Source organism: Thamnophis elegans, chromosome 5 (genome assembly GCF_009769535.1).
Source record: "Thamnophis elegans isolate rThaEle1 chromosome 5, rThaEle1.pri, whole genome shotgun sequence".
NCBI lineage: Eukaryota > Metazoa > Chordata > Lepidosauria > Squamata > Colubridae > Thamnophis > Thamnophis elegans.
In genome coordinates, this window is record NC_045545.1 from 63,967,293 (window position 1) to 63,984,059 (window position 16,767).

Consider the following 16,767-nt stretch of genomic DNA (forward strand, 5'->3'; position numbering starts at 1 on the left):
TAAAAGTCAGGTGTGAAAAATCCCTACGGTCCAGGGATTTAAATTTCAAGCATTCATATGGTTCTGACATTTCCTCTCTCCATCTTATCAACTATTTTTTCCTAATGAAAATATGCTTATAGATTAAATACTGTATATGTATGTATGGATTCACCTTGAAAGTTTGAAATGTTCAGATGAATATGCAGCTTGCCAAAAATAGACTATGACTTACAAAACAGCTGAAGAACATCAATATACCTTTTAATATTTATTTATACTGTGGCAAGTGAAGATGAAGCAACCACACAACTTTTTAACTGTCAAAAGAAACTGTTTACAATACATTCATAACATCAGTCATAAGAAATTCCAATTATTATGTATTCTTGCTTTCATTCTAAATATACATAAAGTGCAGTGGAACATACTCTTTATGGAAAGATTTAAAGTATGTTACAGAAATAATGTAAGATTTTATTATTTTTTTAAAAAACAGACATATGCCATACTAAACATCATGTCACTGATACAGCAAGACTACCATTACAAAATGAATAAACAATTCCATTAAGCCTATTTAAAAGATGGAAAATTAGATTAAGAACGAACAGTAACAGCCACTGAAATACTATAGCAGGAAATCATTATGTTTCTAAGCGACATTTTTTGGACAATCCACTGATATTGCTTCCTTTCCTCTTCTGGGAAATACTGGAATCTTTTGGGAACTCAGCCTGGCTTTTGTGATTCTCTTCATTGGTGATTTCTAAAGGCTGAAAGAGTATCAAAGAAAAACAATGAGATGGGAAAAGAGTGTTTCATTCTCTAGTCCCAGTTGTTCAAAGAATGAATAACTTTATTCATATCTTGCAAGAATGTAAGCTTCCCAGCTTAGAATTTTAGAATCAATTTTCTCCTCTTTAAATACACGGACACTATATTTTTGCAATTCACTACAGATTCTTTAGGAACTCTATTTTACAAGTTACCATTTTAATAGCACAAACAGCAGGAGAGAAAAATCTTTTCTTTCATTGTTTCCTATCACAGAACTATATTTCTGTTCGGAATGAATAAATTATTTTCTGACACTCCTGCAGTATGAAATCCATAATGTTTTGCAAGTCATAAAAGTTTTTATATACTTTCTGTACATCTTTATTACAATGACTCAAATTCTCACAAAGGCCAGTCAGGGAGAAATTCTGGAAAGAAATATCACTATAAAAGAAATACGAATAGAAAGATCCTTCTACAAATTACAAACCTAGTATTTTATTTATGTTAGTTTGAAATACAAAAAATAAAATTTTACTTTCTGAGTTTTCTTTAATTAGAAGAAAAAAGCACAACTACTGCAGTACTATATTTTTTAAGGATCAAGTGCCTCCTGGTGTTTCAACTGTGTAATTACAATACTTTTTTCTCCCTAGTAAATATTGTGTAAGTTTGTACATAAATAAAACACATTATTGTTATTTACTAAAAGCTACTTTATACAATTTGCAAAACAGGCATTCTCTTACATTAAAAATCCACACTGGCTATTCTATCAAAATATGAATATGCATATTTAGATATTCAAATACATATACGTGTGTACCACTGTATTATTTCTACACTGTTGTCTTACACTGAGGTCCATGTACTCTAATTCACTTTTTTCTCAAACAAACAGACACACCCTTTCAATGTTTCTCCTATTATGAGTGCTGGAACAAGAGTAGGAAGCCTAGTCTATCAACTCTCCTCTCACTCCTGAATTCTTCCTTTGTTGGGAAAAGCAAAAGGAGTCTAAATACAGCAGATTGCTGCCACTTCCTTGGAAGAAACATGAAACTGCTAAAACTGGTCCCTTCTGCCCACTGACCTGGAACCTGGATCATGCAGAACCAACATGTAGCTGAGGGGCTGCATATCCTTGTTTATTGGAACAGAGAAAATATTTTTGCTACAGCTGTTCAGTTTTTGTTCATTATATGTACTATACAGTTAAATTGGATGTTTTAATAACAATAGTAATTCAGCTCCAGTCTTCTTTAAACTATGATTCAAAAGTTTCCTGTTATCCAAATCCCACTATACTGCTTCAAGTGAGGAAAGGTACTGGGAAAGGTGAATGAAGAATATCAGGACTGTATGCCAAGACAGGACAATCATTCAGTGCAAAAAGCAGACACCTATATCAGGAAGTAGAGTTGATCCATCCAATTAAAACTGAAATATTAAAAGTTAAACCAAGATGATGGTAACCTCAGGATGAGAATCTTTCTGTCAGTCATCCTCAATGTAGCAAGCCTCTCAGGGTCCCAAACCAAGCAACGCAGCAGGTTTTAGGGTCTTCTAGAAAGTCAGGAGTGTATTAATTACTGCTCAGATCTACCTAAAAGTCATCCTCCTGATGGTGTTTACTAACTAGGAAAGGCAAGCATCTAATAAACAACTAGCTGCCCTAACAGTCCCAAGGACCCTATCCACTTCTTCAGATCCAACTGGATCAAACAGTTCTCAGATAACTGGTTAAATATAATCCCTAAAATAAAAAAAAATCAGAGAACTGTTAAGAGACAAGAAGCAGTTTAAAGTGACATTTATAAACAATAATTTCTAACAGTTGCTGAACCAATGGTCATAAATCAAGAACTACCTATATTTTACTCATATATTAAGCATGTATGTTCCTGAGTCACGTACCTAATAGACGTCCAAATAAAATATGGTTGTAATAGAATAAATTCCAAATTATTTTTACCCAAGGCATGTTTTACAAAATCAGGCACTAATACAATAATCTGTCAGTTGAAAAAAATATGGATTTTTCCTTGACATTTTGAGTTATGCTAACCTGGCCAGGAACCCAAACTCCTCTTATACTGCCATCCCAGGAAACACTTTGTTTTTCTGGCAAAGATAAAATCCAGGATATGTACACCATGGCACATTCAGGACACTACAACTCCACAAACTCATTTACAGGAAAATAGACAATTATGCAATTGAGATTTCACTCACAGCAAGACTGCACATGTGAAAATTAACCAACACCCCATTCCTTTGTAACAGAAGTAATGTATTTCTTACCATTGTTGTCTGGCTTGCATATTTTTCTGTCCATTGTCTGGCATTTTTGAGAAATGCTTGCTTGTTGTATTTATACTCTGAAGACTAGACATAATAAAAAGGGCAAGAAAAGGATAATTATGGCCTCTCATCTTAACATATAGTTATATTTAATGGCAGATTCATCTGACAACTTGGAAGACTTCACCTTATAGATATATATAGATATATATAAAGACTAAACTTTGAAAAATGCCTTAATGGTTTATATATTGCATGTAACGTGTGAATTTTGTAACATGAACACTGAAAAAATCTATTAGCATATTTTACTACGCCATAAATTATATTCATTGACTTTCTATCTGAAGAATATCGTGCAAATAAATATGAAGAAATCACAAAGTATCTCCTTATAAACCAGGCAATTTAAATTTCTAAAGTACAGTATATTCCAATTAAATAAAAGAATGAAACCTACTATGTCAGCCATGAGAGGGTCATCAGGATTAGGTTCATTCATGAGGATCTGGATGGAAGTTAGCAAAGTAGCAATGTTCAGGGATGGCCTCCAAGCACCCTTACATGCAAGAATAGAAGGAAAAACATATTGAAGAAAATAAGTTACCCTCCAAGATTTTTCAAGTATTATTGCAGACTGAGTATTTTAATTGGCTTCCAAGTTATAGAAGTGTAGCCAATAGTAAAAGAGTTGCAGAGTAATCTCATCTCTTAATGAACATGCACTTCTTTACCTTCTAACCAGTTAGGCATATACTTTTTCCAAGGCAGCCCTAAGTTACTCAGTTTAGTTTATGTACACAGTAGTTTTCTTTTCCGATATTCAATGGCTCTTAAAAATCACTTAATATACATTGAGCTTAATAAACTATTGGTGGATGGAAGTAAGCAAGATGTACATTTTAAAAAAAACATAACATTGGTAACTTTCTAGTTTTTAGGTTTATGGTTCTGGCTGTAGTTCATAGCTTTATGGATGCTATATCCATGAATAATAGTAATTCATGTGTATGGTGAAATAAACATATTGGAAAAATATCACTTCACACATAAGGCTCTTAAGTTTTATAATAAAATTACTTCAGCATGATAAACTCAGTAAGTGATCTCCTTGTAGCAATATGCATGCCAGGGACGGCATCCTGCACAGATAAAGCCATTTATATCAGTAACCATAGCAGCTGTCATAGATCTCCATGTTAGTGTAATTTTATTTAAAATAATACAGCATCAGCCCTCCCAAATAGACTAGACTTGGAAACCAGAGGAGCTAATGCTAGCTTTATTAGGTTATAGTAGCAGAATCTCAAAAGTTTGGATGTGATTTCCTTCCCTTTATCTTCACGAGAACTAAGCCACTCAGAGTCATTGGAAATGAGATGGGTAGCAAATAAATTTTATAAATAAATAAAATAAAAACTATGGAGAGTCATGACTGAGACCCTTTCTCAAATTACATTTCTATACCAGACCAGATTTTATCTGACCATTGTTTTGGTTGAGGTTCTTCCTCCTGTTTCTCAAGGTTATTTCTTCTGCCTATTTCAGATAATGAAGCTAGAGATAAAATTAAAGTCCCGTTGTCACAGGATTTTAGAAGAAAAGAGTGCAATCCCTGCTATTCATTATTCCAGAGTGTTATAAATTTCATCCCAGTAAAACCATCCTTGGAGAATGAGATTTTTAAACTAATGTTTCTGGGCCATTTTCTTAAGGATAATAGAACTGCAATTTATAATTGAAGCAATGCAATGCATTACCTTGGGTGGTAATCTAAGAACATCCAGGCAAATTCTTCCAGCTGAATCAATGTTGGGATGATAAATGGGAGTAAGAAAGCGCATTTTTGGAGGTTCAAATGGATACCTATTTCAGAAATAGTTGTCATTATTAGAAAAGAAAGACTTTTTAATGGGTTACAATCTTCTTCATTCCCAAGTCATTTTTCAACTTATACTTGTCACTGAATTTACTACAGAGAAGTTCATTGACAACTTTCTGGTTCCCATTCCAATCTTTTAAAGATTCATAGTTAATATGCCCATTTTATATGGCCATTTGTTTTAAATTTCAAAAACACAGATTCAACATTTACCTTTCAGGAACAATTACTTCCAAAGCAAAAACTCCTTTTTCGTATGGGGTATTTGTACAACCTAGTATTTCTAAAAGAAAAAGATACAAGAAATGTCAACACTGACCTCTTTAAGTAACTGTTGCACTTACTGTAAAAACAAAGTTAGATCTAAGAAGTGATAGTAGTATAATAATATCTTTAACATCTGTTCTATTCAAGAAATTCAGTTGACTAGGAACAAAGAGCATCAAAGAGTCTGATAATTACTGATTATTCAAAGTTGGAAAATAAATTAGGATACATTCCGCAATGGATTTCCACAATTTCAAGTACAGGGTTACTGGCTAAGAAAAAAAATAGAAACTACAACTACTACTTGAAAAGGGAGCAACTTTTCTATTTCCTATTATAAAATGATCACTTGTTTTCTATCTTTTGCATATACAGAGAGAAATTCATAGACACATATTTTTCTTCTACATTAGCAAAGAAGGTTTCTTTATTCTGAAGAAAAATGTGGGGCAGGAGTGGAGAGGGGCAAGAGCCAGAATAGGAAAAAATCATATGGGCTTAAATTTCTTAAGTATCTATAGATCCAGGATAAACAGATTAATAAGAATAAATGTTTTTATCTTTAAAAGGATTGAAATCTATAGAAAACAAAATCTCAGAAAACAGACATGCGTGACTGTTTCAATAATTAACATTTAACTACTTTTTGAAATTATAAGTAAATTATGACAGCTCTTTGCTTTTTCAGTTTTAAGATTGAGGTTATTCTTAAATACATTTCATGTTATTTATACACTTTGTAAATATACTATCGTTATACCCTGTTTTTACCGAAAATAAGACCTCCCTGGATAATAAGCCCAATTGGGCTTTTGAGTGCATGCACTAAAATAAGCCCTCCCAGAAAATATTGCAACACAGCAGCGGCCATTAGGTGACCAGGCTTGCTGTCTCCTGCACCTCAAAAATAATAAGACTTACCCGAAAATAAGGCCAAGCACTTATTTCAGGGATCAATAGAAAATAAGTCTGTGTCTTATTTTCAGGGAAACACGGTAGTATATTAGGTATTGCTAAATAGAAAAATCTGATAATGTAAAGTTTAAAGGTATGTAAGTATAAGCTTTAATATTGTATTGTGCCTTAGATTCAGTTGCAAAATGATTCTTCATAGTACATAGTGGCACACACAACAGATGCAACGGCTTTACAAAACAATCAGGCCCTGTATTTTTGCCATATGCAATTAATTTGTGAAATTCATTTAGTCACATTTATAAATCCTTTAAATGACTGATACCAAGCAATAGTCAATGCCAATTGATAATCATCATTCAAAACAAATTCAATCATCAGAACACAGTATGACAGCTTTTTTACCTTCATCTATTAGAAGTCTGTGATGTGCTCACTTTAAAGTTACAAATATTTATTATTTTACCAAAGTACAAATTCTTTCATTCAAGCAAATAATTATTTTTCCCAATAATTATTCCCATTTGGTCCTGGAATCACTAGATATTTCCATCTTATGATGTTGAAATATATTCAATGGAATCTACTCTCAAAGAAATTTAGGTTTAATTTAAAATAAATAATAGTTGCATATATGAATACTGAAACCAGAGATTTGATTTCAATTTTTAATTTAATAACACAAAATATAGATTGTGTGTCTCAACAATTGTAATGTTTGACATAGATTATATGAAGCCCTATTTTCTTTCAAAGTTGAAATCACCAAGATGATAAAAAATCAGGTAGAAAACACTTATGGAAAAAATTGGCAGGTTTTAGATATCTTTGGTCTGAAGGGCTGTCATTTAGAAGGTAGGACAGGATTATCCAGAGTCGTTGCAAAAGACATAACATAAAACAGTAAGTTTAAATTACACAGAAGGCTTCATTTGAGCATTAAACAGTCCTAATGGTGAAAGTTATTTAACAATGGAACAGGCTGGTATAAAAAGTGATGGACTCCCTTGCTAGAGACTAGATGGTCATCCATCCATTGGGGATGCCCATTGTAATAAATTCTGCACTGGACAGGGTGTTTGACCAGATTCTTTTTTACAGCTAGAACTGTAAAAAATAAGACTTGTAAGCATCATACATTAAAAAGATGATTGCAATTGCAACCTAAAAATAAATGGAATATAATATTTTGTGTATGTATGTATGTATGTATGTGTATGTATGTATGTATGTATGTATGTATGTATGTATGTATGTATGTTTGTATTTGAGGAAATACATACGGGCTCGAAGATCATTTAGATTTACATTCTGCCAGCAGGTAATTCCTGGGGGTGGTTCTGTGGCCATTAACTGCAGCTCTCTCTTCAGCCGTGAAGCCCTTTGCATTGCACTGCAATGACATAAGCAAGAATTCTACAGCATTTAGTTCATTTCTTTTCATTTCCCATAAATCTTCCTGAAATCATAAATTTTAGTATAAGACATAAACTTTCATAAGCGGCAGTTCACTTACTCAAATGTTGCATCTCATGAAAGCTTATATACCTTACAATAAAATGTACTGGTGTTGAAAAATACTATGAGGATCTTTCTGGTTTTTAGCTACTATAGACTAACCTATACCACCACCACCACCACCGCAATTTTACAAATCTTGCAATAATCCTCAGTAATGATATCATAGTATAGATTGTTTTAAAAATGACACAGGCTGTACAGAACAATTAAAATATTTTTTATCTGAAAATACTAATACAGACCTCATAATAACTATATTCATGGAGAAATTATCAAAAGCATTTCTACTGATCAGCAGCAACCATACTAAGTTGACCCACTTAACCGGCCTTGGATAGGACACAGAAAAGTGGATGTGAAGTGGATGTTCAGATGTGAAAGTATGGCATCTTTCCTCCTACCCAGAGTCTCTTCTGTTAGGCAAATTATTAAAACAGTAAGACAAATAAATCAAGCAACCCAAAGAGGTTTTGAAGTTTGGAAATGATGGAACCTGTAATCCTATACTTATCAACAGCATCATATTAGGGAAGCCCTTTGATTGCGCAAGTATTCAAGGTTGGGGCTGGTGCCCTGCCTTTTTCTTATTTCCCCAGTGTGTCTGCTCAAGGAAATGAGGGACCAGGAGAGCTTTACTGTTGACCCAAGGAGTAACCCGGGTTTAGTGAGCGAGACTACCCCCCTCCCACACACATATACATTTAGACTTAGAATAACTTTATTGTCACTTTAAATGTACACTAATCGGCATACATTAAAATGAAATTTTGTTGCATACCCACTACATAAACACGACAAAATAAATACAAAATTATGCATAGACCCCCTTATATTATATCATATTATATTATACACACGAAGGGCTCAAGAAGGCATTCTGTCAAGAGAAGGGGGAGCAGCAATTTAATAATAACGTTAAGATTTGAACATACACACCCTAAACTATGGTCGTTTTCTTCCCACCTCCCTCCGCCACGAACCCTCTCAGGACCCGCGCGCTCAAGCCTTTGCTCGGACCACCGAGAGTACGATGCTGGAGAGCAAAGCTCCCTCCTACGAAGGGAAGGAGTCGGCCCCGCTCGTTTTTTCGCCTCTGGGAGACGGTAGGAGTCCGAGAACCGAAGACAGGAATCTGAATATCTTCCCCTTTAGCAGCCCGGAAAAGAACCCGCAGAGCTCGGAAGCCAAGCTGAGGGGAAACTTCGGAAAAGCGCGCCACAAGTTCTCAACCAGTAAGAGCCAAGATGTCAAACGGCTTGCAATATCACCGGGCAAAAAAAATGCCCATCAAGATCTGACTTTATGCCGATTGGCTATTACAAAAAATTGTTTCCGCCTCAGGAGTTTAAATCGGCGGAGCAGCTGTAGGAGGAAGTTGTCACTTGGTTAAGGTTTCCGGACCGGGTCTGTAGTGAAAGTATACCGAATACATTCATATATCCTTGCCTAATGGTTTTACAGTTACAGCTATCGTCACGCAACCACCACTCTGCGAATTTAAATGTCTCTCTCAGTTGCTGTTATATTCGCACATCGATGGTTGAATGACAATCGGCGCTCTACTGTAAATCACTAGGAAGAAATGGTTTTGTGGGCTTGTGTTTGTGGTTATCAGCATAAAGGTGGAGCAACAGGAACTGGCAACATTTAAGTCAAGAATTTACCTTATAATACTAATTCTGGTCATTCAGTAGGGATCATGATCCCAACCAAATATTCTCCAAACTAGACTTTGGGACCTTATGAAAGAACTGCCAGATATTCTATGGCTGTGTGAGTGTGCACATGTCTTCTAGTCCAACCCCTTGATTGAGCAGGAAACCCAATATCATTTCACACAAATGATTATCCCGTCTCTTTGAAAGCATTCAATGATGGAGCACCCACAACTTCTGAAGGCAAGCTATTTAATTGGTTTATTGCTCTCACTGTTAGGAAGTTTCTCCTTAGTTCTAGATTGCTTCTCTCCTGGGTTAGTTTCCAACCATTGTTTCTTGTCTTGCCTTTTAGTGCTTTGGAAAATAGTTTGACATCACCCCTACCCCATTTTTGTAGGATCCCCTCAATTATTGGAACAGTGCTATCATGCCTCCCCCCCTCCCAGTACTTATCATTAGACTAGACATACCCACTTCCTATAACCATTTTTCATACATTTTTAGCCTCCAGCCCCCTAATCATTTTTGTTGCTCTTCTCTGCACTCTTTCCAGAGTCTCAACATCTTCCCCCACAATTCTGTGGGTTGGGCTAAGAGAGAGTGACTGGCTCAAAGTCACCCAGCTGGATTTCATACCTAAGGGGTGTGTGTAGATGTAGAATGTAAATTCTGATCACTTTTGGCCTGCTAAACCTAAAATTGATGTATTTAGTTTTAGAATGAATATCCCTACTGTGACATATGTAATTTGTCCAAAGGATTTGTTCTTTCAGATGAATTAAAAACTATTAATAAAATCTATACGTAAATATTCTTTTTAAGCCGGCAGTAAATTAATCTGCCAAACTGAAAAAGTAGCATCATGATCAAAATCAGAGAAGAGTTCTAATTTCCCTTTTTCCCCCCAAACAGGAAGTACTCATATCAAACCGGATATCCTTCTTGCTAACTCCCGGAAGCTAAAAACCTCCTTCCCTCCAAGTGGCTGTAAAGGTAGCAAAATGGCGCCCCTTTATTAAGAAACGAAAGTAGGACGCTATGAACGGAAGTGTACAGGAAGTGGCTGTTTAAGGATGTACAGCGAAGACAAGAGAGTACGTCCATTAGAGTGGATTTAAGGGTTAACCCTTGGCAAAGGAGTGATTGTCATCTCGGATCGGGGTAACTTCCGGGATTTAATCCTGGGCTTCCCCACTTGCGATGTCCGAGATGGCGCTGGCGGTAGTAGCTACGAATGGAAACGGGGAGGGACAGCCTGCAGTTGACACCCCATCGTAGTAAGTATTGAAGGACATTTTCCTCCCCAGCTCTCTGTTTGCGGTGGTCAAGGGGCGGGGGGGGGGGGAGCCGACGTAGTAACAGACCACATCAACTATCCCGGTTGGTTGCGAAGACGGAGGGCTCGGCTGTCTCTCTAAATTGGAGGGAAGCAGCTCCGCGTTTGTACCCGGCTCAAATTCCAGGGCGCCCCGTAGTTGCTATAGGTGTACCCGCTGCTCCTTCGCAAATCCTGTACTGTAGGGGTTCCTCGCTGATTCTTGAGAAACATGGCGAAAGCCATCCCTGCCTCTTCTTTTTATGGTCAGACGTGTCCCTTTAATCAGTGTTCCTCAACCTCTTTAAGAAGGTTGAACTTCATTTCCCAGACCTAGCTTAGCCTAACCTTAAACCGTGTTGGCTGGGAATTCTGGGAGTTGAAGTCCACTCATCTTGAAGTTGCCAAGGTTGAGAACCATTGCCTTAGATCACTGTTTCTCAACCTTAGCAACTTGAAGATATGTGGACTTCAGCTCCCAGAATTCCTCAGTCACCTTGCTTGCTGGGAATTCTGGGAGTTGAAGTCCATCCTACTTCAAGCTGCTAAGGTTGAGAAATACTGCCTTAGATAGTCATTGAAAGGTGAGGTGGTTGGGGGAAAGGCTGCAATTTTTATCTTCCTGAATCCTTAGTGGGCAAAGTGCGGCAAAAGCAATGTGGTTTCAACAGATCTGAGCTTATTGGTAGGGATCTTATTAAGTAGATCTGCAGAGTTTGGAATGTCAAATGTTTAACAGCAGCCATCAGGGAAATATATATATATATATAAATTATAAAAGAAATTGCTGAAAAGAAGAAAGCTTGGGGTAATTTGGAGCGGGTACTTGTAGAAAAAGGCTGAAATTCTGATCTGAAGTAAAATGTTGTAGGTCCAAAATGGATTTCATTATATGATTACAATTTGTGCCTAATCACAGTTTGTGCATCTCAAAGAATAAAGGAAGACAGTGAAAATAATACTCTAAATTTGAAAGCATTTCTATTATGTTGGAGGCAAATAGCTCTAGACTTTCTATTGGCCTGATTGATCAATCAATTGATTCCATTGAATGTATATTACACTGCATTCAAATTATCTCACCTTTATTATATTACCTAGAACAGGTAGGTTCTGTTTCCCTTCTACCTTCTAACTAAAAAATATTTTAATTCATTTGTTCAAAGAATATGATAAGATCTTAGGTCCTATTTAAAAAGCAAAAAAGCAAAAAAAAAAAATTAACAGAACAACTGTTGACTGGAGGAATGGAGAAGTGATATAATCAACAGTGAGAGTGTGCCTTCATTTTTCCTTCAGTATTAGTGTTTAAATTACATTTTAGTGCTTAAGTTGCATTAAGTTACATTTTAATAAAACTAACATAGTAGGTGGAATGATTATTTTTTCTGTAAATAGTCATTAAAAGGCTGTTGATGGTATTCTAAATTTTGAAATTTAGAAGAAATCCTACTTAAAGTAGAATAATGATTATACTCACAAAATCAAAATATTTATTTGAAACTTAATAGCTTGTTATAAGAGTAATGGATTATATATATATTTTGTCTTTTAAGTATTACAGAGTGTGTATATCAACTAGTTCAAATGACTGGGAAGGATGGAAAAAAAGTTTTGAAATTGTATCCAGCTTCTAAACCTTTAAATAACTTGAAGCCTCTGGTTCAGTCTCCAGTCGTGTCTCATGATGTTAAAGGAAATGTTTCACTATCTGTTCATGATTATGCGAAGACTTCATTTGCAAGTACTATTACATCTGCTGCTGCTAAAATCTCTAAATTAAAGACAGTTGAACCCAGGCGTTTAATTTTACCGAAGCCTTTAAATCAACTAGAACAAGTTAATGTAACTATTGTTGTAAAACAAAATCCAATTGCATTAACAGTTTCTGGCATTCAGAGTAGTTATTCAGCTGATAGATCATCTTTGCAGAAATCTTTTGCTCCAATTTGTTTGGACACAAACACAACAGTTGTGAAAATGGAAAATACTCCACTTTCCATGAAACTGCCAATGTTACCTTCTGGCCCCCAACTTCAAATACCTGCTCATGCTAAAGTTAAAACTCTTCCAGTTTCTGTTTTGCCACTAGTAGTTCAGGACAAAATCCTAGCTGCAGCCTCAAATACTTCAGGGACAGGTGAACATATCAATGCACCAATTTTTATATCACCAGTAAATACAGTGAAGATGCTTGCTTCTGAATCATTGGAAACAAAATCACTGGGAAAAGTATCCAGTTCTTTAATACTGGCGACACCACAGAAGTTTGTCAATAGCTCTGCTATAGAAGTATCAACCTCTGGTAGTATGGAAAATAAGATGAGTCCTAGCAAATTGATTGTTCATGAAAATTCACAGTCATCAACAACTTACCTTGTCCCTGTAAAATCATCTAACAAAGTTGCATCTAAGCTCTTAATAACATTGACTGACACGAAAAATACCAAAAACAATTCTACCAGTATTTTGCCTATTTGTTCTAACAGCCTTCATGAAAGTCATGCAAATATGCCATCTATAAAAGAAAATACTCTATTTATTTGCAACGGAAAGGTGTATTCACTGGCTAAAAAGAAGGCTAATATTTTATCAACACTCAAGCCTATCAAGCAAGAAAGCACAAATGTCAGAAAACAAACATCAGAATTAATTAGTTCAGTTACGGACAACACTATATTAAATCAGATTATCAATCTTGTATTATCAAAAAATAAAAGGATTGCATCTAATGTGAAAGAACCCAAATTCAGTGACAATACGATACCGTATCTAAAATCTGAAGTAAATAAGGATTTTAAAGTAGAATCGACACCTTCTACCTCACCACATGACAATTTTCAAATAAGCAGCATCAGGCAACATGAAGCAGTGTCCACAAGGAGTAGTGCTTCCATTGGAATAAATGTTGCTCGGAAATATATCAAAAAAGAAAACACATATGATAGTACACATAAAGATCTTTCTTCTAAAGCAGCTACTGATCCTACATCACCACCTGTGCTACATCATGCAGTCAAAGAGGAAGAACAAGAGGTAATTATTCATATCAAATTGTATTTATATTGAATATTTATATTATTGGGATTGTGCTCATATCTGCCAATATGATTAGTGGAAATGGAAATGAAATATTTTTTTCTGTACCAACCTCTTGAGGAATAATTTGCTGAAGGATGTTGGCCTGGGTTTCTTCCATTTTTTTATAGGCCTCACAATTTTAGATCATCAGGTGATCTTTTTTGATAAATAGATGCTTATATTTTATAAGATATCTTTTTATATTCAGTATTTACATGTTTATTGACTTGTAAATTACTTTATGGAATAAAATGATTGAAATGAGTAATGTTTACTATTTTAGGTGCAAATAACTTCAGGAATGCCAATTTGGATGAAGCATATCCAAGAACAACAGAAAAAAGATTTTCTCAATCTTCAGTTGAGAAAAAAATTTGGTCTCTTTAAAGAAGAAAGAATTTATCTTAGGAGAGTTTCATCAGTTCCATCTAAAAATTCAGAAGCATATGTATTTTCCAACAGTGTACAAATGAATGACATTGATAATTTGATGTCTATTCCTGTGAAAAGTGAATCTGAAAAAGAAGAAATGGTACGTAGAATATTACATTTATGATTAATATTCTTTGATACTTATCCCTAGTAACAACTAGTATGAATAATAAAGCCTGTCACAATGATTGACTGGATTGTTGTAATATCATTAAATGTTTATAGATTCATTATTTTTTTTTACAAAATTTGTGTTTTTCAAGAAAGGTATGGAAGTATTAAAGTAACATCAAAGTATATGCCTTATTTATAGCTTTTGACATTTTAATGCTATTTAATGCTATTTAATGCTATTGTAATGCTTTTTGTAACATCCAAAACATCCAAAAAGGAGGAGATATAGTAGTGAAGCAATTTGAGTACTTTGACTTTTGAACGTGAAATAATGTCCCGCTACTTTTTTTTCCCTTCATGAAAAGTGATATATTAAATGTACCATGAAACTGTTAAACAGGGAAGTTGTCAGTTTTATAACCAATATAAACCAATGCAGTGATGCCTTAAAAGAACAGTTTTAGGGGGCCATGTGCTTATCCCTTCCATCCAAAATAGGTTCCTTTCAAGGACTTCCTCCCAGGACAAGCAGTAGTGGCAGTAAATCTAAACTAGTGGACTTTTTGAAGTTGCATGTTAGTTTAGGAAGAGTGTTTCAGAAGGCTTTGAATTCAATAGAATCAAAGCTTTTCCTGGTATGTTTTCTACCCCAGTCTGTAATACACCTCCTTTTGACCCCTTCCAATATTGGACTTTCTAACATTAGAACATCTTCAAAGTAGAAGAAATGTGTTTTTAACCTTAGGAAGAAAAAGAGCTTAGCTTAGCTTAGATTTTATTTAGAATACTCCGTGATTAATATTGATCTGTTATTTAAGTGAGTAAATTCATTTCAAAACTCCTTGGGACATTGCCTGCAAGACATTGAGTTGCATTCTGAATAGCTGTAGATTGGGTTGCTTAATTTATATTGTCACAATAATATACTACTCTTTTTATTCTTTATTTACAGATAATTGGAGAACAAGGAAGAAAGTTGAATAAAAAGAGGAAGACAAAAGCAATACCAGTTTTAGAAAATCCAAAGAAGAGAAAAAATGATGTTACAACAATGCAGAACTCCAACTTTGAGTGCAACAGCTCTTATTCAATAATGGAAAACTTGAACAATTCTTGCACACAGAACTTATTGGAACACAAGCATTCCAGTTTTCTTCAGTGTCCTCATGTCTCAAATCCTTGGGTTTGTAACAACTCTGAAGAGAACAGAGTTTTGAATTCTACTTCGAATTGCCATGAAAGTGAAACTGCTCTTGGTGAAAGTTCTTTCAAAAAGGATATTTTTCCTTTCATCCCCCCAGACTTGGAAGAAACAATAAAAGATGAGAAAATAACAAGGCTTAAATTATTGCTGAGAGAACGAGAGGCAGCCTTGGAAGCGGTTCGGAAAAAAATGCATCGATGTTAACAAAGCTAATTTGCAAATTGCTGGAATGTTACCTGTTGCTGTTCATTTGACCTATAATAAATCTAATTTTCCTTATGTTTGCATAGTATTAATAGGTACAAGTATGAATGAATGGACTCCAGTTCCAAGACAAGAAGTATGCAAATCTAGAATCTTATTGACAAGAATATAACTTGCTGAACAATTTATTTAATTCATTATAATTTTTATAGTCAATACAATTTATATTCATGCTGATCATGATCAGTCTCCAGACTCTGGTTTCACAAATGAAATGTAGATAGAATTCTTCAGTTGCAAATGTTTCTAAAGCATAGGACTAGCTTAATACTGTCAGAAACGTACTAGCTTAGATTTTATTTAGAATACTCCGTGATTAATATTGATCTGTTATTTAAGTGAGTAAATTTGTTTCAAAACTCAAAATAACATTTTTGAGTCACTAAAGATCAACAGCAGTAGCACTTACATTTATATACCGCTTCATGGTCCTCGCTAAGCGGTTTATAGTCAGCATATTGGCCCCAACAATCTGGATCCTCATTTTACCGACTTCGGAAAGATGCAAGGCTGAATCAATCTTGAGCCTGGTCAGATTCAAACTGCCAAATTGCAATCAGCTGGCAGTCAGCAGAACTGCTTTCTAACCACTGCGCCACAACAGCTCATAGCTCATTTATTCCAAAGGTGCTTTTTTTCAAGAGACAACTGAAGACATTTCACTTGTCATCCAAGAAGCTTCTTAAACTCTGACTGGATGGTGGGGAGTGGAAGTATAGACCCATAGCTCATTTAGTTTCTTAAGAGATTAAATTTAGATCCTGACTTAAAGAAATAATATATTGAAAAGAATTAGAACAACGAACTGTACTGCAAAGCACGGTAATTTGCAGTGTGCTACTTACCAGTATATGCCTTTCCAAGATATTCTAGCCACTATCTGGTTTCCTACTTACTTTTGATCCTATGCTGACTATAAACTGCTTAGAGAGGACTGTGAAGCAGTATATAAATGTAAGTGCTACTGCTGTTGATCTTTAGAGATCCCTTCATCTCTTAAATACTTACATAGTCAGTTTTGTGGCCCCAGAGAAGCTCAGAAGTAATCAGC

General features: G+C 35.1%; 2 protein-coding genes across 4 annotated transcripts; one reads left to right on the plus strand and one right to left on the minus strand.

The window, feature by feature from the left end:
• Positions 1-241: 241 nt before the first annotated feature.
• On the minus strand, positions 242-8,836 carry UBE2T (ubiquitin conjugating enzyme E2 T). Of its 3 annotated transcripts, none has more exons than XM_032217371.1 (7): positions 8,612-8,836; positions 7,411-7,520; positions 5,159-5,228; positions 4,824-4,929; positions 3,524-3,622; positions 3,064-3,147; positions 242-755 (listed from the first exon to the last, which is right to left on the minus strand). In XM_032217371.1, exons 2-7 carry the CDS (start codon positions 7,514-7,516, stop codon positions 627-629), a joined length of 594 nt encoding a protein of 197 aa, XP_032073262.1. In that variant the 5' UTR covers positions 7,517-7,520; positions 8,612-8,836; the 3' UTR covers positions 242-626. The 3 variants fall into 3 exon arrangements, with proteins under 3 accessions (XP_032073262.1, XP_032073260.1, XP_032073261.1); XM_032217369.1 differs by having other exon boundaries at positions 8,585-8,836; XM_032217370.1 differs by having other exon boundaries at positions 8,581-8,836.
• Positions 8,837-10,253: 1,417 nt separating this feature from the next.
• LRIF1 (ligand dependent nuclear receptor interacting factor 1) lies at positions 10,254-15,814 on the plus strand. Its single transcript, XM_032218837.1, has 4 exons — positions 10,254-10,583; positions 12,178-13,657; positions 13,986-14,234; positions 15,201-15,814. Exons 1-4 carry the CDS (start codon positions 10,507-10,509, stop codon positions 15,654-15,656), a joined length of 2,262 nt encoding a protein of 753 aa, XP_032074728.1. The 5' UTR covers positions 10,254-10,506; the 3' UTR covers positions 15,657-15,814.
• Positions 15,815-16,767: the final 953 nt, after the last annotated feature.